General features: G+C 52.4%; 1 protein-coding gene across 1 annotated transcript; it reads right to left on the reverse strand.

Annotated features, from left to right (window-relative positions):
- Positions 1 to 9575: 9575 nt before the first annotated feature.
- Positions 9576 to 14024, reverse strand: GLYCTK (glycerate kinase). Its single transcript, XM_050904752.1, has 4 exons — positions 13738 to 14024; positions 13218 to 13369; positions 11158 to 11333; positions 9576 to 10557 (listed from the first exon to the last, which is right to left on the reverse strand). Exons 1-4 carry the CDS (start codon positions 14022 to 14024, stop codon positions 9652 to 9654), a joined length of 1521 nt encoding a protein of 506 aa, XP_050760709.1. The 3' UTR covers positions 9576 to 9651.
- Between the last annotated feature and the right edge of the window lie 8575 nt (positions 14025 to 22599).

A 22599-nucleotide genomic window follows, 5' to 3' on the forward strand; every position in this document is an offset into this window, starting at 1 on the left:
GGCACTTAATTATTTCCCTGATTGCCACTGCCATGTGCTGGCGAGCGGCGCTGGCTGTGACCCCGCCGAGCCTGACTCCGCTGCTGCAGCCTGGGGAGCTAATGGCAGAAGCACGCCCCACGTGGAGTTTAATTATTGGCTTTCTTCCTTAACAGAGTACATTGGCTGACCTTAATGCAATTAATTAGGCCTTAATCAACTTCTGGTGGCTCAGCACAGCACACAGCGATTCCTGCCTTTCCAGGAGGGTTTATAAGAGGTTAAAGCAGCTGAAGAGGGGTGGGATGTAGTCTGCAGGCTTAGTGGAGCTGTGTTGGCAAGTAGAGCTTAGTTAGCTGGGTACTGGGACAAGACTCATGTGTCCTACCAGGCTGGCCTCGTTGCTGGAGATGCTGGTAAAGGCAGGCAGGAGGTAAGCTGGGCTCAAGAGCTGTGCCTGAGGTGGTGCCTCTGCACAGAATCGCCTGTGTTGCTTGTTTTTGGCATCACCCTGAGCTCAGGGGTGGCTTTCTGCAGGGCTTACCCTTGTAGCCTGCACTGGGCCAGGACTTTCATGCTCTTTGGGTGCTCTCTGCTAGTGATGGGGCTGTGGCTGGGTCATGCATCCAGTAGCTGCTGGTGGGTGGCTTCCAGGTTTGCACCCAGGGTGCTGGGGGTGATGTGTGGGGAGCTCCTTCACCCCTCTTAGCAGGTGTTAGCCCTGGAGACAAGAAAGGAGCTGTCAGTCACTGGCTCTCCCTGGGCAAGAGGGAGGCTCCTTCCCTTCCCCACCCAGTGACATTTAATAACTAATAGCGCTAATTAATATTGCAGGATGTCCCCAGCACCTCTGGCATGGGGCCCTGGCTCTGCACCCCATGGCTCCCTCTTGCCTTGCCTGCTGGGTGCCCCATAGGCTTTTGGAGCTCTTAAATAGGGATGGAGGCACAGATGCTCAGTGTAAGGATTTATTTGCATGCGTTGTGTCTCCAGCCGCTGGCTTCTAGGTTTCCAAGCCAGCAGGCACCCATCGGCGTAGCTTGTGACAGAGTGCTGTGTCCCTGGGCTGCTCGTTTCATGTGAGGAGGAAGCAACTCAGCCTTGGTCTTGCAGAAAGCCCCTGGCAAGGTGGGTGTCCCTGTGCGAGCGGTGGCACTCCCAGTATCAGCTGCGGAGATGGGGACTGTGACTGCGGCATGCCCCGCCATGTGCCCTCACGTCCCGGATGCTTTGCACCCTCCCTGTGCCATCGTGCCTAAGCGGCTCCTCTCCTGCAGTGGCATGTGTCCCCCCCTGTTTCCTTGGGTCCCCATGTCCCTGGCTGTCCCCCACCCCAGGGGCTGTGCCACCAAGCCCCCTTGTGTGGGCAGCCCAGTGCCGGGACTGGGAGGTGGCAGCAGGAGCTGTGCCAGCCGCCGTCGCTGGCTTGTTTGCTTCAGTGCCAGTTCATTAATACCGAAGAGCTAATTAGAATTCCGCAGCCCTTCCCACCCGGCCCTCTCCTTCGGAGGCTGGAGGATGCTTGTTGTCTGTGGGATTTTGCTGCAGCCTTATGTTAAAAGGATTCGGCCCTGGTCTGTCCCAGCCCGGTGGTTTGTGTCCCTCTCTCCGCTCCCGGCTAATCCGTGTGGCTAAAGCCCCTCGAAGCCTGGCAAATGGGAAGTGATATTTGCCAATAATCCCTCCGCTCTCCCGGGCAGGCTTCTCATATTACAGGTTATTAAAAAACCAAAACCCAGGCAGCAATAACTGTGGCCTGGGGAGAGCCCAAGCACAGATTGCTCCTGGTCAAACGCCACCCAGCAGAAGAGCCGCAGGCAGAGGTGGCACGGCACAGCCGGATCTCGTGGAGCATCTCTAGGCAGAGCCCAGCCCCTCTTGCAAGCAGAGAAGGGATGAGCCACAATCCTCTTGCTCCCTGGGGAGTGAGTGGGGATTCCCACAGGTTGCAGACTAAATCCTGCTTCTTCCCGCAGAGGCTGTGGGGAGCCCCGGAGGAGGCGGAATAAACCCCAGTGTCACTCGCCACGGCTCCCCACCCCGGTGCCGGTATCCCCCGGCCTCGGCATCTTCCCCATGGCGGGAGCTGGGCTGGGCAGGGGCAGCTCCTGCGCTGGCATCTCATGGGGACAGTGTAGAGCCAGCACTGCTCACCTGCCACCCCTCTAGGACAAAACCACCCTCTGCTCCCAATTTTTTGCTTTGCTTTGCAGGGCTTTCGAGAAAATTTGCCCAGAATTGGGGATGCTGTTTCCTCTGGGACAGGGAAGTGATGCTGCTCCATCCTTTTCCATGTGGGTCTGGCAAAGAGCAGCCCAAAGTCTTGCTTCCTTGAGGACGGGTTTGTCCCATGGGAAATTCAATCTGCAAAAGATCTGTAGTTACTTACAATTTTTTTTTTTTGGCTGCAAAAAAATCGATTTCCCTGCAAGAAGTCTCAACTGCAGCTCAAAACATTTCATTGCATGGGTTGGGGGGTTTCCTTCTGCTTTTAAGTCAACATTTCCCCTTAAAATGTCACTCAGGGAAGGCTGCTTTTTTTTAAAGCAAAAGTCTGTGATGACATTTTAAGTGGAGAAGAAAATTGCTGCTTTGTTTCAAAATGTCAACTTCAAGTGGGGTGGGTTTGGGATTGTTTTTTATTCCAGCATTTCCCAGGGGAAAAGCGAAATGGTTTCGTTAGACTCGAGTAACTGTTGCCCCCCCCCCCCCATCACCCCTAAAATAAATCCTTTTTTTAACCCAATTGCGTTTTTGCAGCAGGGAAACTTTAGCCAGGAGAAGTCATGCTCTGGTGGGACTCTGCTCTGGGAAGGGACAACCCTGTTGCAGCCAAACCCGAGCCCTCTACGGCAAATTCTCTGCCACCAAACTCCATCGGAGACCTGTGGGAGAGACTCCATCGCCGCCAGCCGGCTTCGATCGCTGTGGGAGGGATGAATGGTGCGTCCAGGTTTTGAAGCTCTCCTCTTCCTGCTTTCCCTCAGCCTCGCGCTCCTGGTTTTCTTTCGCGCAGCTTGCCCCGAAAATCGCTTGTGCTAGATTAGGCTAGAGACTGGAGTTATCTCCCTTTTATTTATTAGGGCAATTATACCTAATGATTCACATGCTCGTGGAGAGTAATTACTCCAAAATACAGCACTGGCGGTGTTCTTACCCAGCCTGGATACAGTGATTCACAAACACCTCTTTTTGTACAATTCATCAAACGACGATCCCTTAATCGCCGATTTGGTTCAGAGGCGGATAAGAAGCAATTGAGGACCTGGCGGCACCATCGCCGTGCCCAGTTCGCTCTGGTGGGGCGGTCGCTCGCCCGCTTCTCCCCCCTGCCGCGCCGACAGCCGTCACCGCTCGCCTCCTGTGCGGGTTTTGCTGGGGATTTCAGGTGGGTCGAGCCCCTTGAGCTGTGGGATTTGTGCTTTTTGAAGAGCCACGGTGCCTCATCCGGCAATCACCATGGCACAGCCTAGCCGGGGCTGGCCCTCTCCAGGGTGGGGATGACCCCTCCATCCTCCCAAAACGTGGCAGCGATGTGGCTTGACCCTTGCCTCTTCACAGCTCTTGGAGCAGGTGGGTAAGAGTTCATGAAATACTGATGTGGAAAGCAAAACCCTCCAGGTTTTGCACCAAAACAAGGCCCCTTGCTCCAAATTGCTCATTGTGGGGCAGTTGCAAGGGATGTCACCCCCTTCCCCAGAGCCTGGCAACCCCCTGCCTGCGCTGTCCCAAGGAGGGGACACGTGCGGACCCTCGCCTGGGGACCCCTGCCTGTCCATCGTGTGGGGCCTGGCTGGGGAGGAACATCCCAGGAGGGATGATGTGCAGAGTCCAACCTGCTGAGCTGCTCCAGCCCCTGGAGAAACCCCGACCCTGGGGATGGAGGAAGGTTTCTGGGAATGTTTTGAAGGGTGTTGATGCTTCCTAGTGCTGCCATGTGGCTTGGAAAGGCAGCCTGGAGCTTGAAGTTCCTCCTCGTGGGTTAAGAGGAGCCTAGGGTGATGGCTCTGGGGTGGCTCAGCCCCTCCGGCGCTGCCCAAGGCAACGCCACGGTGCTGAGCCAGAGGTTGGTGATCGGCTGTGGTCTCTTGGGCCAGTGAAAAGAGGTTTTTCAGTGCCCTCAGCGAGCAGAGCATGGCTGTGCATCGCTGCTTTCCTCTTTTTTTAGCTAAAAGAAGCTCTTCCCTTCTCAGTGCGTGTCCAGACTGCATTGCACAAGCCTGCACCCGCCACCTGTCCCCTCCTGCTGTGGGTGCTGTTCCGGGTCTCCCATCCCGCAGATGCCAAAATCGCTGCCGGGATGTGAGGCAGGAGGAGAAGAGGCAGCACAAAACCCCCTTTCTGCTGGTTGCTGCTTGGCTTTATCCCCGGCATCGCTTGGGTGGGCTCCCACAGGAGCCTGCCCTAGTCACCCCCCTACCCCAGCATGTGGGGCTGCCTGCAGCAGCCATGCCAGTGCCACTTGGTAAGCGTTCACCAGGGCAATAGCTCCCCAGTTTCATTCCAACCACATTCAGCCTCTTAGCGGAGGATCCATGCTCGTTCATGCCGGTGCCTGGCCCCCCGTCAAGAGCTCCTGCAGGCAGCTGGGAGCTGCTCTTAATGGGCTGCCAGGGGATTTGTGCTCTGACAGCCGGGTGCTGACAGCTCCCTGCAACCGCTCGCTCCACTTGCCGGGCTCTCCTCTTCTCGGTCAGATGTCGGAGGATGCTCCGACCAGCGTGGGGAGGGGGCTGGCTCCTCTTTCTCCCCCCACCAGGTGTTTGCAATGGTGCTGGAGGGTTGCGGTGCTCATTGTCTTGGTGGGGCTGACAAAGCCCTGGGGATGACGGTAGTGCAAGCAGAGGGTCCCCAGGCTGGAGGAGCCCCTGGAGGGTGAAGCTCTGAGACGGGGGTGGGCAGAGGGGAGGTCTGGGTGTACCACAGGGCAAGTCTTGTCTCAGCTCGAAGGGGGAGCCTGGGGTGGGAGGCCCCCGTTAGCTGGGAGAGCTGGGAGCAAGTGCTGACACCCCGCGGGGCTCCCTCTCCAGCAGCTCTGGGGCCTCCATGCTTTCTCCTGGCTGAAACGTTGCCTCTCTTCTCTGTTTGATGCAGGGCTCCTCTGTCTCCCCATGGACCCCATACGGGGGCTCCCGGGGGCTCCCTGGGGCCCAACTCCATCCCAGCGGGGGCCGTGGCAGCCACTGCAGAGGGACTGGCCTGTCGCCCCGCCAGCATGGAGCAACTCGTGGCCTGCCGTCTTGTATGGCTTTTTATTCCTATGTGATTATACATCCCACTTCATATAGGGATTGAAGCCGTGCAATACGCCGGGGTCCTACGGCAGAGAACAGCCACTGTGCCACGGGAGCTGGCCTTGGAGGAGCCACCAAAGCTAACCCCCGGGGTGCCTCAGCCCGGGCTCTGTCCTGCATCCCGGGCTCCCCAGCCCTCTTGGGGGCAGGTGAGGGGTGCCAAGCTGCTTTGGGGTGAGGTCAGCACAAGCCCACTCCTTGCGTTGCACCCCCTTGGCAAGGACGGGCCTGATTCTGCACCACATCTCCTGCGGAGAGCCTCAGCGGCTGTGCTGGTGGGCTCATCCCTGGGGAGACCCCTGCTTTGCTTTTGCCCCCCCCCCCCCCCCACTATCCCGGGAGATGGGCGACAGCCTCTGGCAGCATCTAGGTGCAGGCACTGGAAGGAGGTGCTGCTGGCAGGACAGGGGAGGAGGAGGAGGAAGAAGAGGAGGAGGAGGAGGAGAAAGGAGCTGGGGAACAGCCATGGCAGCAAGGGCTGCCCCAAGCACGACGCTCTTCAGAGTTTCTCAAGAGGCCTCAGCCGCTCTTTCAAGGTTTGTGTTAAATCTGTCACATTAGCGAAAATAGTGAAAATCACCCGGCTTGTGGAGGAGATGAAAGGCAGCCCCCTTCCAATCCCTCCATAAAGGAAGGGCCCCATTAACACCTAGTGAAATATTAGCCATTAATCAGGCTCCGTGCAAAATAAAACCATCCACATTTATCATTATTGGATCCTTAATGAAGTGATAATGGGAATGCTGGGGAGCTGTGATATTAATGTCTCCTAAGAGGCAAGAGTAGAGCCAAGGGCGGCAGCCAAGATTTTTAATTTACTGCCAAAAGCTCGCGCTGTTAATAACGCAGTTACTTCTCCCGGCCATTAGCACTGTTTGGCTACGAGCAGCCCGCTTAGGAGAGCAAATCGACCCCGAACGCACCCGGGCTTTGCTCGCCTGCTCCCTGCCCAGCAGCTGGGTGTGCTTTTCCCAATGGCTGTCCCTGTGTCCCTTGCCCACGTACGGGGACGTGGCCAGGGAGCTGTTGGCCGTCTCCACCCATCTCCCTCCTTCCTGGAGGCTGGCTGCTGTAGAAAGAGTTTTGCTTTTCCGATAAAAAGGGAAGGGACTGGGAGCGTCAAAACCAAGCAGCTCTTTATTGTCCTCACTCTTTCTGTGACTTGTCTCCTTAGGCACAAGCACTCCGGAGCCAGGATGGTGCGGAGCTGGTCCCAGCATGGCCCACACACTGGGATCACTTGGTGTGCCCACAGTCGCACTCTGGGTTTCTTCGTCTGCCTGGCTACGCTCACATGATGCTAATATCCCATCCAGGACAGTGCGAGCAAGCTGCAAAGCCCTGCTCAGCTGTGGTGACTCACTCAAGTTCCCCATGGGAAAGTCGTCGCTCCTGGCAGGCTCCGACAGCCCAGAGGCAAATCGTTACTTGGCAGGTAAGCGATGCTGTTGCGTCTTTAGATGCAACTGTTATCTCACAAATCCTTGCAAAACCCGACCAGTGCAGCCCAAATGTATGCTGGCTCATGCGTGGGGTCTTTTGCTGTCAGCGAAGGGACTGCAGGGCAGAGGGAGCTGGCTTTGGGCTGGAGCAGTAACAGGCAATTCTGCGCTAAGCACCGTCCAGAGGAATAAAACGATGCCCTGTTTGTAAGGGGTGCACACGCTCCAAAGCTCCTTTCCTCCCTAGGCAGAAGATGCACAAGGTCCACCCAAGCAATCTCTCAGAAATGGAGCTTCAATCTATCCAGGTAGAAGCATCAGAAGAATAAAAGTGTTTCTGTAACCTGGGTGTCCTTGGTCAACCTCCCCGTCCTGTTATCTCCTCATGAGAAAAAAAAAAAAAGGGACAAGAACAAAAACGGTATATGGAGGCCAAGCAAACATAGATGTGAAGTGCACTTCAAACAGCTCCATCCTTTCAACAAACCTTTTATTAGCCTTCTCTCCTCCCCAGCACAAACTCTTTTTAATCATTAGTGAAAAGCCACTGTTTAGAAAGCAAGGACACTGCTCAGGGTACATGTGGTAGGCATTTCCCAGGAGAAGCCAGCAAGCGCTAGTCCAAGGTCTGCTGAACTTGACTGCGATGCAGTGCAAGCAGCAGCTCCAAGGACTAGCACAGCGCTCAGCAATGTGGCAGGGCTGCGGGCAGAGCGCAGGGGTGTGGTGGGCCTGTGACAGTGCGCCCAGGCTGGCACACCGGACCTGCTGCTGGAGATGCCAGTGACCCTTCTGCCAGGCACCCCAGCCCGAAACCGGAGTCACTCTGGATTTCACTGGAGCAGAACTGGACAGGAAGCATTAACAACATTTTGGAGCCAGCTCCAGCCAGTTATCCTGGCCGCAGCCCGTACTTTTTGGCTGTATCACTGCGCGTGTTAGTGCCCCCGTGTTGCTGGCATGCTGGGCATGGAGGAGGCGACCTGCCAGCGCCCTGCTGGCAACCTCCAGAGAAAAACGCATGGCACAAAGCAGCTTCTCCTGCGCAACCGCCACCTGACATTACGGGGGGCACAGCGAGCTTTATAACACTTGGCAGGTTTTTCCCAGCAGATCTCAAAGCTGTTTGCCAGCGTGAGCAAGTTCAGGCATGTTACAGAAGACCTTCAGACTCGGAGGACAAATGAGATGCGTGGATGAGTTTAAACCACCGGGGTAAGACCGGGGTTTTGAAATCCCCAGGCTTGTGCCTTGACACTACGCCTGGGCTGTGGCCCAGACAGTCCAGCTGCCAGCCTGGCATCGATACCAGGCCCTGTGACGGTCCTGCTGATATCCCTACTTGTTAGATACTGGCTTTGAAACCAAAGCAGGAGGTGTCGCATCCTCCTCAAAAATCCACCCTCTGATCCATCTTGGAGTGGGGCGCAGAACGACTGTTCAGCGAGACACCACGACTCACGGTGTTGGCAGGATGGTGTATTTATGTCACGAGATGAGATCAGCCACACAGAGTAGGTCTGTCTGTCTGGAAAGAGTCTGAGTCAAGCGTGTCCTATTAAATTAGGGCTGGATTTTCAAAGGAGCTCAGCTCCCACTTAGGCTCTGTAACAAACAAGCAGATATTCAAAAGGAGTCGGATGTGTTGGGTCATACTGGCTGCTGAGCTGAAGTTCTTTGAATATCCAGCCAAAACCGTCACCGTGCCTGTTGCTACAGGCAGAGCCCTTCTGAAATCCAGCCCCACTGTGGGCTCCACGTCCTGGGAAACCCGGCTCATCTCTGCTCTCCCACATATTGCACTGGAGTAGGTGACGAAACCACGATAACCACCGTGTCCTTATACATGCAGGGGAGCGGCTCCCTGTCAAAGCACAGCTCCAGCAGCTCTGCCCTTTGATCAGCTCAGCAGCATGGGTCAGGAGAGCCGAGCATGAAGGTTTCCTTGCCTTTTGTTCTGTGGAATTAGCAGAGTTAATCAGAGTGACAGCGACTTCTGCCTCAGCGCAGAAGAAAGGTCAGTGGCTCAGGCTGGATGCACAACTGTTTTCGAGGCAGTTGGAAAACAACACCGTGAAAGCTCATAGCATACACACTGCTGGCATGGAGGCTCTCCTGACAGGGATCAGCAGGGAAGATGTCCCTGAGGAGGAAAGGAGGCTGGAGGAGAAGGACTTCACTCAGCTGGCTTGCCACTGCATCTCAGTTGTCCCCTTCCTTATGCTGCACAGCGAAGGTATACCACCCTCTGTGTCACTGTGCACTGCTTTTGTGTCATGCATCTAGTATCAAACGCTTCTCTTGGCCAACGTGCTCCTTAGCTGCGCTGCTGGGTGTGCATCATGCTGGGCTTGGCGTCTCTGTGTTGCCTCGGGTACCCCGGTGTGGGAGGAGCTGCAGGACACTGTGCTGGCATGTGGAGCGGGTGCTGGGTGTCCCCTTCCCACCATGTCCCCCAGCACCTCCATGCCTCCAGCTGGGCAGGCCTTGCTAGTGCTTTTACATCCTTCAGTCACTGTACTGTACTTCTGTGAACCTGCAAAAGCCCACTGCTGAGCTGCTCTTGAGCTGGGGGTGCTGGACGTGCAACAGCCACAGTGAGGGCTCTCCCTGGCAGCCGCACCGGGGCCTCGATTTCCCCACATCTTTTAACTATAGTTGGAGCAGTCACAAGAGTGGTGGCTCTCAGCAGAAGTGTTAAATCCAGCCTCTGTGTCTGTAATGTGACCTCTTACCTTCCTCTGATCCCAATTACAAGTGCTTGCTTTTGCTGTGGACATTCACTCGTGTCTAATTAGTGGATTCTTTCTGTCAAAAATATTAGCACCCTTAACAGCGAGCCCTAATTTAAGTAGTTTACATTTGTCTGCAGTGTTGATGCCTTCATTTACCCCTGGTCCTAATTAAATGCATCTGGATATCTGCAGAGGGAGCTCTCATGATGTCTCTGTGGCTCTAATTAAAATGGCCTGGATGTCCATGACATTGGTGCCTGTCAAGCCTGTCACCAGGAGGTGATGCCCACCTTGGAACCGGCTGAAGAATGTATAGGAGTCGTTGTTGCTGAGAAAGGCCTCCACATCGAGGCCCTCCTGCAGCGCCTCGTCCACCAGCTCCGGGCTGCAGAAGGCCCCTGCCGCCTCCGTCGGCCCATCCTGCCCGTCCGTTCCCCCGCTGAGGAAGATGATCTCACACCTCCCCGGGGGGCTGCTGGTCTCCATGGCCTGTGCCCTGTGCAGCCCCAGCCCCACGCGCAGGGCCAGCTCCTGGTTCCTCCCTCCCTTGCCCGTTCCTTGAAGCTGAACAGTGGTTTCTCCGCCGGCCAGGATGCAGACTGGTCTTTCAGGCCCTAGTCCTCGCAGGGCCTGTAGAAACTCGGCAAGGTTCAAACCCGGGATCTCTAGCTCTGCCGCCAGCTGCAGGAGGTTCCCCTTCACCCTGTCACTCAGGGGCCCTTCTCCGAGGCCGGCGAAGCCCAGGCAGACCAGCCGGATCAGCTGGCAGTACAGCATGGCGACACGGCTGACTTCCCCGCAGATTGCTGCGCTCAGAATCAGGGTTGCGTAGCCCAGACCCTCGGCTTGGCGTTTGGCCTCATCTAAAGCCAGCGTATTTGACCCGATGATGATGTTGCAAACATGGGAATAGTCTTCCGGAGCAGTGGGCTTGGTGGGAGAGCTGGACAGGACCGTTGCCACTGACTCGGGCAGGTTGAGCAGCAGGTTGTATTTGGCGAGTATCTGAAGGCAGTCTTGGACACTGTGGGAGCTGGCAGCAGTGGGCCCACTCGCTATGATGTCCAGGGGGTCACCAGTCACATCAGAAAGGATGAGGCTCACCACCTACAAAAGAAACACCCACGGATTATTACGAGAGGCAGAGATAGGTGACCACACAAGAGCCCTGGCATAAGCGCTGCTCTGAGTTACGCTTGCGCCACCCCCATGTCAAAGCAGATGGAAACAGGGACAGATCTTGGCCCATTTTTGTTTTACAGTCCTGTGAGCATCACCTTGCCCTTCTTGAACCCACAGATCTACAATGTCTGATGCTGGACCGTCACATTGGAAGACATAACCCATGACACTGCACTTGTCAGGCTGATAACCTAGTGTGGGTTCAGCGATGGCACACACTGAGAACAGCCCCCAGGGGAGCCAAGGGTCGGACGGAGCCTCGAAAGCGCTGTGGTGGAGCACCAGCACATTGGAAGTGGGACGGCTGACATTTGCCAAGTCTCAATTCCCCCTCTTCCACCTCTGTCTCCCTGAGAATGTGGGTCCTCGATGAAATCTGAGCCACAGAGTCCCAAAACAGTGTGCAAAGGTTGTTCACTCAGTGATGAAAAGAACCCTGCAAGCACACTTAGGTCAGTTGATTAAACCTCTATTTTGAGGGCAGATGGGTGATCTCTGGGCAAGCAGGGGCTTCCCCTCGGTTACCTGTGCGGGATATGCGAGCTGGGCCAGCCCTCCACCCTTCAGCAAGGACAGAGTCTTCCGGACAATATTCAGCTCCTGTATGGCAGCTCCTCGGGAAGCCAGTGTCCTTGTGAGTTTCTCCTTCTCTTTGAGGAGGATGGGAGGGATGGGAGCAGGCAGTAGGGCTGATCCACCCCCTAGGATGCAGAAGAGATGGCAAGGACATCAGGACAGCAGGAAAAGGAGGACAGGAGGGAAGAAAGGCTGTTCAACACTTGAGCCTTTCCTCTTCCCTCACCAGTGCACAGCAGGAAGGCAGAGGTGATTGGGGAACTATGCTAACATCTCTGGAGAATTCAGTCTTCTTCACCAATGGGTTTTAATCACTGTTGTTCTGCACTGTCTGCAGCCAGCTACGCTTCACCTGGGCAGTGTAAACCTCACCGGACCAGCATACCGCATGCCTGCAGCATTGCAGGGATGACAGAGAAGGGCCAGCAATTACTATCCCCACTACATCAGGCTAGTAGTGTGTCATCACACTGATTTTCAAGGGCTACCTGGATGGGTGAGCAGGGAGCACAGCCTCCATGACTCGCACAGCAGGCAGTGCTAAGCAGATGGAGACACTGCCTGCTTTGCTGGCTCCATTTATTCAGGACAGTGTGTAAAAACACCAGCTATGGCTGCAGCAAGATCGGAAACTGCTGAACTGCACTCATCTAGGCCTGGGAGGAAAGGAAAGGAGAGAGTAATGCAAAGGACAAAGCACACCCAGAGTCCAGGGTGATAGCCTCATCATGGAAATCCTGTCTGATACAAGCAGGTATTGGAAATGCAGAAAAGAAGGCAAAGAAGAAAGGTTCTAATGGAAAAGTGAAATGGATGGAAAATACAGAGTAGAAAGGAGCAAGATCTGAGCAGAGTGAACGTGCACAGAAGTACAGCTGAAAGCTACTGTCAAAAGGCAAAGCCTGCTCAGAGGTTTGAGACAAATCACCATCAATAAAACATGATGAGCAAGAAAAACAAATGCAAATGCCTGTGTTTCAGTCAATAGCCAGGGATCTAGCTGAGAGGCAGGAGCAGTTGGGGACCGGCTGCTGTGTGGGAGTGCACATGCAGAGGGAGTCACAGCCATGGGGAGATCCTGTATGGGCTCCCTGAAGGGCTGAGGAGTCTCTTGGAGATCCCCGTAGCCAAAGGACAGGAGGAAGCCCAGGGGAATCCCCAGCAAGCACAGCTAGATTCCAGTCGCTTGGGTGTTTGCCTAACGGCACTACTCCTTCTGCACCAGATCAGGCTCCAACATCCACAGAGGAACAATCACTGAGCAGAGGAGACCAAGGGGTTTCTACAGAGCTGCTCCAAGCCCCTGCATGCTTTTGCCCTGTGACACCCACTCACCCAGCCCAGCTCAGGCTGGGGCGACGTCACTGCATCCCTCTGATGCACAATATCCACCTTCCTTATGCAGCCCTGGGTCTGGGGACAGCCCGGGGCCCCAGCAGCCAGGGCCTGAGGGTATTCAGGGCTGACCCTGCAAGGCGTGCACCTCACTGTGTTGGAACTTGGGGGCCTCATTTCCACTGGCCGGGAAGCAGCAAAGCCCTGGGAAGGGTCAGTCCCGAATCTCAGCTTACAGACTCACACCCCTGCACAAATTCGGAGCATGCAAGTCCACCAAGTGCTGCTTGCTTCTCCAAGTCTGCATCCCCAAATGTATGGAGGGGGCAGGAAGAAAGCATCTCCGTGCCAAGGGGTGAGAGCAGCTGGCAGGCTGTGCCCAGAGGTGCCATTTCACAGTGGTGGCACAACCGCAGGACCCAGCCTGCGCAGCTCAGCCTCTCCCCAGTGCTGGGAGGCAGCTTGTCCACTGCAGCAGCAGGCAGCCCCATGCCCTCCCCTCCTGCATCCCTGGAGAAAGGCTGGCAGGAGAAGGGAGAGGAAAAATCACAGAGGTGCAAGCGTCAGTGCTGAAACGGCCGGCATGGCACAGCGCTCCCCTGCTGCATGGCCGCATGTGGGCAGGCAGCTGGAGGGCCCTCAGCAGAGCCCATTCCCTGGGATCCCCACACTACCTGAGATGAGCACAAGGAGCAGGTCGTCCGCAGTCAGACCCTCAGCCAGCTCCCGGATGGCAACTGCTCCCTTCAGAGCCTCTGGGTCCGGGAGGTTGTTCTTGGCACCTTCGATGACCTGGATTTTGCTCTGTGGCTTCAGCAGCATCTCCCTGGTCAGGTAAGAGAGGCAATCACACCACTGACATGTGCACCTACACAGGCAGCCAGGCTCTCAGTCAGCAGGGAAACGGGCCTGGTGCACCAGAGGTGGATGGTGAGTGACCAGGACAGGGAGGTGACCTTTGCTGAGTGTCTGTTCCCCAGGGCTGGGGAGGCAGCGCATCCAGTGCAAGAGATGGGCTGTGTCACTGGTGCCACCCGGATGTGATGGAGGCTGAAGACCAGGGCAGTGTGGTGGATGGGGTGGGCACCAGAGTGAGGGCAGCTGGAAAGGACTGAAGGGGTTCACAGCAACATCCCACAGAGGATAAATCTGGCAGCCTACCCCCCCAAACTGTCCAGACACAGCCCCCCTTACTGCATTCCTGCTCGCTGCAGGCTCTCCTGGATGCCTAGTGGCACATTGATGATCCCCCGAACGAGGTGGTCTCCCAGGATCTCTTCTGCTGCCGCGGCCATCCCCAGCACAGCTTTGCCGAAACCCACCAGGTACAGGTCCCTCTTCACTGGAAAGGCCTGGCCCTTCACCAGCAGCTGAGGGCACCCGTCTCCCTGGAGCTTCACAGCCCTCTTCAGCATCGGAGCCGGCCGGACGGTGCCCACCGCGCTGCGGAAGAGGGACAGTGCGTGCTCGCGGAGGGACATGCTGCACAGGGTGGCCGGGCTGAGTCAATCTGCTTGGAGGGGTGGGCTTGTACACACTCTGCTGACACTGGCAAGGCCTCGAGAGCTGGGGCAGCCGGCACCCTCCAACCTGCAAGGGAAAGTGAACATTTTCGCTAGCAGAAGAGACAGGGCTGTCACAGAGAGAGCAGGGAGGGCAAAACATGAACCATGGAGCTCTAGCTCCTGTTTCCTCTAAATGAAGGTGCCATATCAACAGCATTTTCAATCCTCTCCCCAGGCGGGAGGGAGGGAAGAACAGTGTCACATTCAAACTACCTGTCAGCTTGTGGTTCCCCTGCAATCCCATCACCTCCGGCAGGGAAGGTGAGCCCTGCCAGCCAGCTTCTCCATCACTGTAGATTTGCCACTGGCAAGCCATCATTTCTATTTGCTCAGCGTTTGACACCTTTCCGAACTGTGGAAGCTGCTCTCTGTCCTGGAGAGAGCAGGCTGTCTGGGTGGAACAGCTTTTCACTACATTAACTCCCTTCCTCGTGCTAGCCAAATGCTGATCTCATTCTCTGGCTGCGCATTGCCCCATGTGTCCCTGCAGCATCAGGCACGGACTTAGGAGAAACAACAGGCTTGCTGCCTGCCTGATCCCTTGCTGCTGGTGGCCACAGAGAGACCAGTAATGAGGTTTCCCCACCACACAGCAAATTAACACAAGGCTTCATTCGCCTTTATTTTTCAGTCCTCTCATTATCCATTAAAATCACATTTAGAGCCCAAATAAGACTTCAAATCCAGGCAAAGTTGCTAGCCATGTCTGTGAAAGCCCATTTGAGCTAGTCTCCACTGAGTATTAGCATTATATGCAACAGATCTGTGTGTGGACTGAAATATCTCAACTGCTCAAGGGCAGACACTTGTCTTGACAGAGGAAAGGCAGCCCCTGCCAGCACACGTGCATCTATTCCCTCCCAGCATTTCTCCTTCCTTCTGTTAACTGGCAGCAAGTTCACTGCTGGTTTCTCAGGATCAAAGATCCTTGTGATCTGCATCTCTCCCGCTCATGGCAATTATGGTGCAGGCAATTAAGGCAGAGTGCCAGGAGGCTGAAGCAGCCCGGGCAACGCACTCGATCACAGACCCATTCAAATTACCTGAGAGAGTTAATCCTCTCTCTAGTAAATGGACGTGTTTCAGTGCAAGGCCAGTGTCTGGCTGCTTCTGGGAGAGCTCACGAGTCCAGAGGTCTCTTTGTCCTAACACTCCTATACCACTGCAAGGTGTTAATCATTAAGCCAGACACGCTTTCTAACAGCTCCTCTGGGTCTAAATCTGCCTTATTTTGCTGCAAGGACCCAAAGGCTCTGTGAAAACCTCTACACAAGCACCTTGTCAGGCAATGAAACTTGGGCACACTCTGAAATCTATTGGACAAGGGACTTGCAGGTAAAACTATATGGAGAATTATAGAGAGATTTGCTAGAGAAAAAAATCCAAGAATCATTTATGTTGGAAAAGACCCTGAAGATCATCAAGTCTAACCGTAAATGATTCAGTGCTTAGGAGAAACAGATTTTAAAGGCAAAACCAAAGGCAGATAAACCTATCTATATTCCCTTTAGATACTGGTCAGAAGGACTGGCTTTTCAATCATGAGGAGAGATAAGAATAAAAGTGTCCTGACCACTCTGTTACTAGACTCTTAGACTTCATGGCAGCTGATGCTGCCAGCAGTTTAAACCACTGAGCCTCAGCCCTCTTACAATGAGGGCCAGAGTAACCGTGCTAACACCAGTGAAGTCAGCTGTACACTTCTCAGGCACTGAGATTAGCATCTCCGTTCCCAGCAGGTCTCTGATTCATCCGGCAGCACAGCGCAATCAGAGGAAGGTGTTATAAAACAGAGGTGCATCACGCCCCAGGTCGCCTCGTCTGAGCTGCGATACAGGGTTTGCAGAAGTGGTTGAAGAAAAAGGCTTAAATGGAGCCAGGGGAGTTTAAGAAAATAAAGCCCCAAAGCTTTTAACAGGCTCTGTCTCTGCCTTGATGTTTCTGTGCACGGCTGACCCTGAAGACCGGGGGAATTGAGCACAACCAGACCTGCAACTGCGGCTCCTGTCACACGTGCCCTCCCGGTGGCTCCGTTCAGCTCCAACTCCAGACACGACACAGCAGGCGCGAGTTGTTTAAAAGCAATCCTCTCCTACTGGAGCTGAAAAAAATAAATGCCAGCTTAATTCATCTGGCACTTGTGTACATACTGCTAATGCTCACTCTGGAAAGCATCTCACTACAATGGCAGGCGTGTAATCTGTTTTCTGCACTCTGAACTCAGATTATATTTTAACCATTGAGGCCTGATCCAGAGTCTGTTGAAGTCAGCACACGTCTTTCCATTGCTTCTAAGGATTTTAGGGCATGCCGCCTGACACTGATCTCAGTGCACAGGTGTAAATGCAGAGTAAATCCAGTGTAAAACCTCCCTGCAGTCAGAGGTTATCCAACTTTACACCAACGCAACAGAGAGCTGAATTTGGCACAGACCCATTAGCTTTGGAGGTCTTGGTGTGTAACTCTGCTCCTTGTCAGCTCTGATTAGACACGCAGGCTCACTGGAGGCTCCCCTTGGAATGGGGGTGCTGCTAATGATGCCACAAATCCATTTTCATGTAATTTATTTATACAGTCTCAGGCACTGGGTACTAAATGTCATCAGGGAACAGCTACAAATCAGTGCTGTGAAATCCACTGTAGATATTAACAAAAAAGAAAACTCCTACTCATTTTGCTAAGATCAAGAGAACTGAACATCACCCCACACCAAAGCACAGGCAACCTTGGAAAGAAAAGTAATCCAAATGGCAGCTCTCGGACTACCTCCACGGATGGTGGGTCTAGAAATGATGTAACTGCCAGTTAGCTGCTGCGTATTGCACATGGGGAAATTACATCCTCACATCCCTGCGTTTTCCTCTTTCCACTGCTGGCTGGGAGGAATCTGGGCTTGGAGAAGGGGCTGATGGTGCGACTCATATTGCTTCATGCACTAATCTTTGTTCCCCAGTTTCTCAAGGAAATCACACAGGGATGAACGAGCCCTCTTCTATATGGATATAAGGTGACATACTATAGGCAGTAGTGGGGCTCGGGTTTTACACCTTCCCTTTGTCCCTGCTCGGGATAATTTGGAGTTAGGGGATAGATAGTCTTTTGAAAAGTTTTCTAGAAGTTTGCACTAAGCTTAGGAGAAAAATGATGCTAAGAATTGCCTGTTCCAAAGAGAGCAGGAGGACTGTAATGGGTTTAGATTAATCCCCTTTAAATGAAAACTTCCTCAGCTTTCATTGATGAATAATGTTCACCATCTACATACTTGTTTGCGTGCATTACCATTATAAGCTCTTTCTTCACAGGTCTCCTCCTAAGCCTGCAGAAATTTCCACTGCTAACTCTCACAACAAAAAGCAGCAAAACCCCAGCTCCTCATTTTCACCTTCTCTGGGAAAGAGGGAGGGAGAGGAGCTGGACTGTGATAAAATACAGGCAAAGCGCTCGTTTGCATTACCTTTCATTAACTTTTTAATTAAAGCAATTCTGCAGGCAAGGAGCCAAAGTCAGAGGGAGACAGAAACAATCCAGCACTAGGGGCAGAAATGTGGTAAGCTGCCAGGTAAATTGGATGGTGGCATGAGACCAAAAGCATGGACATAGAGGGGCACAGTCTGAGCCATAAACTTGGAGTCACACTGGGGAGGAAAACAGTGAACAAATGAGCTGGCCATGCCCATGCAGTGAGAAAAATGAGCCAGCACCTTGCTCCATGGCAGGTACTTGAAAGCCAGAAAAATATTCCCTTCTAGGGGCCAATCTGCCATCGCTGGGCAGAGCTGAGCTATTCCATGTGCTGTGGTTGGAGGTTTGTTCAAGGATTTGCATCACGGGCTTGTGGTTTCCTTGAAGTTGGGGCAATTCGGCTTGTTGCAGGCCAACCCAATCACACATCCCGAGTGTTTCAGGTGCTGCAAGATCAGAGAATACTGTATATTAATGCTCCGGGATGGCTAATTTAACTGAGATCTGCAGGGGCCTAAGTTATTTTATTTTTAATGTCATCGGGATTTCTCTGGATTTCCCCCAGTGTGGCCGTGATTGGTGGCTGGCCCACTGTGTACAGGGTCAACTCCAAAATCCCCGAGGGGCTTGGAAAAAATTTGAGATGGCACTGGATCAAACCCCAATTGTTCGAGGATAATTTTGAGCTCAAGCTCTAAAAGACAGATTACATCTTTGTTACAGCAGTAAACTACCAGACACAGCAAGTTTTAGCAGTGTCTCTTGCTACTCGTTTTTCTTGCTACATGACTTTCTTCTGGCCTCTTGGTACGTAAATTACCGTTGGACTCACCGAAGCTTACCGCTTCCATTTTTCATGCATTACCATGGGAGTTTACCTATGAAGTACAACAGAGCGGAGGTTTTACTGCCTTAAACTCCCATGTTCCCACTTACTGACACATCTTTTCTATCATTTGATATATCAACTTTAATTCGCCTGGTGAGCCCTGCTCAAACTCAAACTTGCTGCTCCAGATGGTCCCAAAAGCATTACGAGAAAATTTTCCAGGAGATGCACTGAACCCAGGAGGAAAAGAAAGTGGTGAAGGTTTGTTCCAAGTGACTATTCTGGGAGGATTAGATGGGGGATTTTTCAAGACTAAGCTCTTTAAATGAAAATTTCAGAATTTGATTAATTTTTTAATCTGCACATGGATTTGCATAAAATTACCGCACTGCCTCATTCACATTTTGTAAAAGAGAAAATGTCTGCAGCTAGGATGGACCAACTCATCACTGGTCAGCTATGAAGGGTTCAGCACACAAGTGGGTGTGCAGGGACAGGGTGAAAGGTCCTTTTGCCCCCAGTCACGGTGGTGCTCTTGCACCCATAACTGGGAAAGAGGACGATGGTGGACAGAAGCAGTATGATGAGACCAGAGAGCTGCACAGAGGGTTTGCCAGGCAGGCAAGGGAGAAAGTAGGATGGAGTCTGAATATCTTTGCTTCAAGAATATGCTGAGCTCTGGGAAATGCAGGAGTCCTAATTTCCAATACATGGCTTTCTATATGTATCTTGGAAAAGAAATATGTTGCTCTCATGACTGATTTACTCACCAGGAAAGTGTCAACAGGGTCTCTTCGCCTTTGATGGGCGATGTAGCCTAAGGCCAAACGCAGGGAAAATGTGTTCTGTTCAGCATTTTATATATATAGATCAGTATCATTAGTAAAAAAATTAACTGGATTTGACATACGCATCTTACTAGTTTTTCTAGGTCACACTCCCTTCACTCCCTATATACCTTTTGGAAATGATTTTCCCATGCATTGGGGATTGCAGGGAAGAAAAATTTTTCACTAAAAAATCCTTCTGTAGCTCAACGCAGAACAGTACTACCCTGAAGCCAAGTCCATGCCAAGTCTACTTCCTTTCATGCTGTAATTTCTCAAACTCCCTGTTCTGAGTCAACTTGCAATCAAAGTTGAGAGTCATTTAAAATACAGTGAAGGATCATAGTATTCTAGGGAAGATGAAAAGTTGCCAGCCTTGAGGACTGGAATAATAGAAAGGGGTCGAAATTCAGTACTGCAAAATACAAGGTCATGCTCCTTGGGATTAATAGCAAAAAATTATGAGCTCCTCAGTTGGAAATAACGTAAGAGGGGAAAGAGCCAGGAATATTAATCAGTCACAGTATGACAATTACGGCTGCCCTCTAGGCTGAGACAAGAGGCTATGGGGAAAGCGGAAAGTGGCAGATGTAATCTACCTTGACTTTAGTGAGGTTTTTGACACCATTCTCATGAGCACGCTGAAGAAGCGTGGGCTGGGCAAACACACTGTTAGACTCGCTGAAAAACACCTCAACCACTGGGCTCAGAGAGTAGGTATCAGTGGCTCAGGGTCTAGTTGACAGCTGGTAATGAACAGGGACTCTGTTAAGGTTCGTGTCACCCTACGGCTTCATTAGTGACCTGGAGGTCACAGAGTGCCTCATTTGGGGGAAGTGCTGACGGAGCCACCTTCCAGAGGAACTGTAATAAACTCAAAGTCAGGGCCAACAGAAACCTCATGACGCTCAGCAAGGAGAAGTGTGAAGTTTTGCTGCTGGGGGAGGATCCCTGTGCATCAGGGCGGGCTGGGAACCAAGTGGTGCAACCGACCAAGGAGCAACCTAATAGCAGCTACAGCTACTTGAAGGGTGGTTATAAAGACAGCGGAGGTGAACCCTTCTTGGTGGTGGCAGAAAGTATAAGGAGCAACGGCCACAATTTGCAAGTCAGGACATTCATGTTGGACATTAGAAAAAGTTCTTTATAGAGAGGGTCGCACAGCACTGGATCAGCCCACTCAGAGAAGCTGTGGTCTCCATGCTAGGTCGTTTTCAGGATTTGGCTAGACAAAGCCATGGCCAGGCTGATCTTGTGCTGGTGATGGTCCTGCACTGCGCAGGAGGGTGGAGCAGGCAGCTCCAGAGGTCCCTTCTCCCTGCACTTCTGTGATTCCATGTTGTAACAGCAGGGACAGGGTTCGAAGCTCCAGAGCATCATGCTTAGTTTCAAGAGCCCACAAAGAGATGCCAAGTTGTAGGATACAAGTCCTCCACACAAGCCTTCAGTCATAACTGTTACCCACAGAGAATCACCACTCCCAGCAGAGTCCAATAGAAATATATTCACCTGAGGAACGTTGTTTCCAGAAGCATCTCTCTGAAATTCATGTCCACACATCTGAGCAAGCACAGGTCTGTCTGTATTGTGCAGGTTACGGTGGTATCTAATATAGAAATGCATAGGTAGAATGACTGCATTTGATCAATATTACTCAAGCAGCAATTAAACATTTTTTCCATTAACTAGTTTTGCAGGGGCATAATCCATAATTCATACTTAATGTGACATCTTGCTAGGAGATCCAATTATCCTGCCAGATAAATTCCAGCTTGGTATAAACTGACAAACTAAGTTCCAATGATTAGGAAGAAAGGCAGAAGAAAGAATAAAAAGGGAGTGACAAAATATCAAATCAACAACCCACAGTGTTATACAACTCTAAAACTTAGCTAAGTATTGTAGGTGTTTTGAAGTAAATTGTCTTATGATGGTATTGGTGAGTCACCTTCAGGGCCCACATGAAATAATCCAGGCTTTGATCATGCAATTTACAGTGTGCAAGAGGCATGCCATTCTGTGCTTCTCAAATCTCTCATCACATGAAAATCAATTGCAGGTTTTGAACTGACCTGCAGTGGGGTAGCTGACCCTGAGACCCTCGGAAGTAACGAAGGCGTCTTTTGTTGAGTCTCCCTAGATTCTGGTGTGAAAGTCTTGTCTGCGTTTCAAAGTAAAAAATCAGTGAATCATTCTGATGAGCCAATCCCATCACAGCATGAAAGGGTGAATCAGGTTAGATGTCTAAACCTGTAACGGTGAACTCTAGTAAGCAAACAGTAAGAGCAAGTAATCTGAGAAAAGACTTTTGTTTCCCTAAATCGTATATGCACATAAAATAATTAAGCATGTTTGAATGACGTGCAAGCAGAGCTTTGACAATAGTTCCCGGACTTACTGTTGTTTGACCACAGGAGGGCAATATTATTCTAAAAGCAAAATCAAACTCTATTCTGGAGACTATGAAAGGAAAATGCATTTAACATTTATGAAGGCATCTATGGGTTGGTTTTTTTTTCTTTTGATTCTGAGTTTCTGGGGGACTGACATGACAAAAGATCTGGTGTTCTTCTAAAATTAAAATAGCGGTGTGCTGGAAATCTTTGGGGGGGCGGGGGGAGATTCTCACAGCTACTGTTATACTCCAGGAATAACTTTTTAAGGTAAGAGATGTACAAAAACATGAACACAGAGCCTGACATCAAGACTGATGATAGAAAAAATTAACAGTTCCAAGGTGTCTGTATTGGAGCACCAGACTCAAAAAGCCAAGGCGTCTTTCTCAAAGGTTAAGCGTGTGCTGCTCATCTTTATCTGACGTCTTTTGTGGTGTAAGACAGTAGGGCTATAGCTGCGGTGTTTCTGTAGTACTGCTTGGAGGCCAGTTTTTAGAATAAAAAACACTGGGAAATAAAAATGTGTAATAATTGAACTGCAGGTAGGCGAAAAAAGAATGAGAAAGCGATCATTGTGTATTTCAAAGGAGAGGACCTAACCCTGGCCTCGCAGTGGGTACAGATACATGCGCGAACGAACTCCTGCCGTTAAGCAGCTGCGCCCCGGGCTGTCCGTAGCAGACCCCCCGGCGAGGAACCTCCCCGCCTTGTCACTGCAGGTCCCCTACGGGGCCCGCCGGGAGCCCGGCGCAGGCCACGCGCCCCCAAGCGCTGCCTTCTCGCTAGTTACCACGGGACACGCGGAAAAACACGTGAAGTTCCGTATGGGGCACATCATGCGCAGCGTAAAGCCCGCCCGGGGGTCCCTGACCGGCCCTGCGGCGGGACCGCGCCTTCACCTCACGTCCCTTCAGCGACGCGAGGCGGCTGCGGCCCTGCGCGGCACCGGAAGTGGCGCCTCGCCCCCCCACCCCCCA

The sequence above is a fragment of the Gymnogyps californianus genome, chromosome 13 (genome assembly GCF_018139145.2).
Source record: "Gymnogyps californianus isolate 813 chromosome 13, ASM1813914v2, whole genome shotgun sequence".
Lineage (NCBI taxonomy): Eukaryota > Metazoa > Chordata > Aves > Accipitriformes > Cathartidae > Gymnogyps > Gymnogyps californianus.

Bases quoted from the DNA above. Each gene is read 5' to 3' on its own strand.
- GLYCTK (XM_050904752.1), bottom strand. From the start codon at position 14,024: ATGTCCCTCCGCGAGCACGCACTGTCCCTCTTCCGCAGCGCGGTGGGC. The intron at 13,370-13,737 runs GTAAGGGGGGCT...TTACCTGACCAG, and splicing joins CTGCAGCGAGCAGGAATGCA to GGAGATGCTGCTGAAGCCAC. The intron at 11,334-13,217 runs GTAGTGTGGGGA...TCTGCATCCTAG, and splicing joins GCTCCTTGTGCTCATCTCAG to GGGGTGGATCAGCCCTACTG.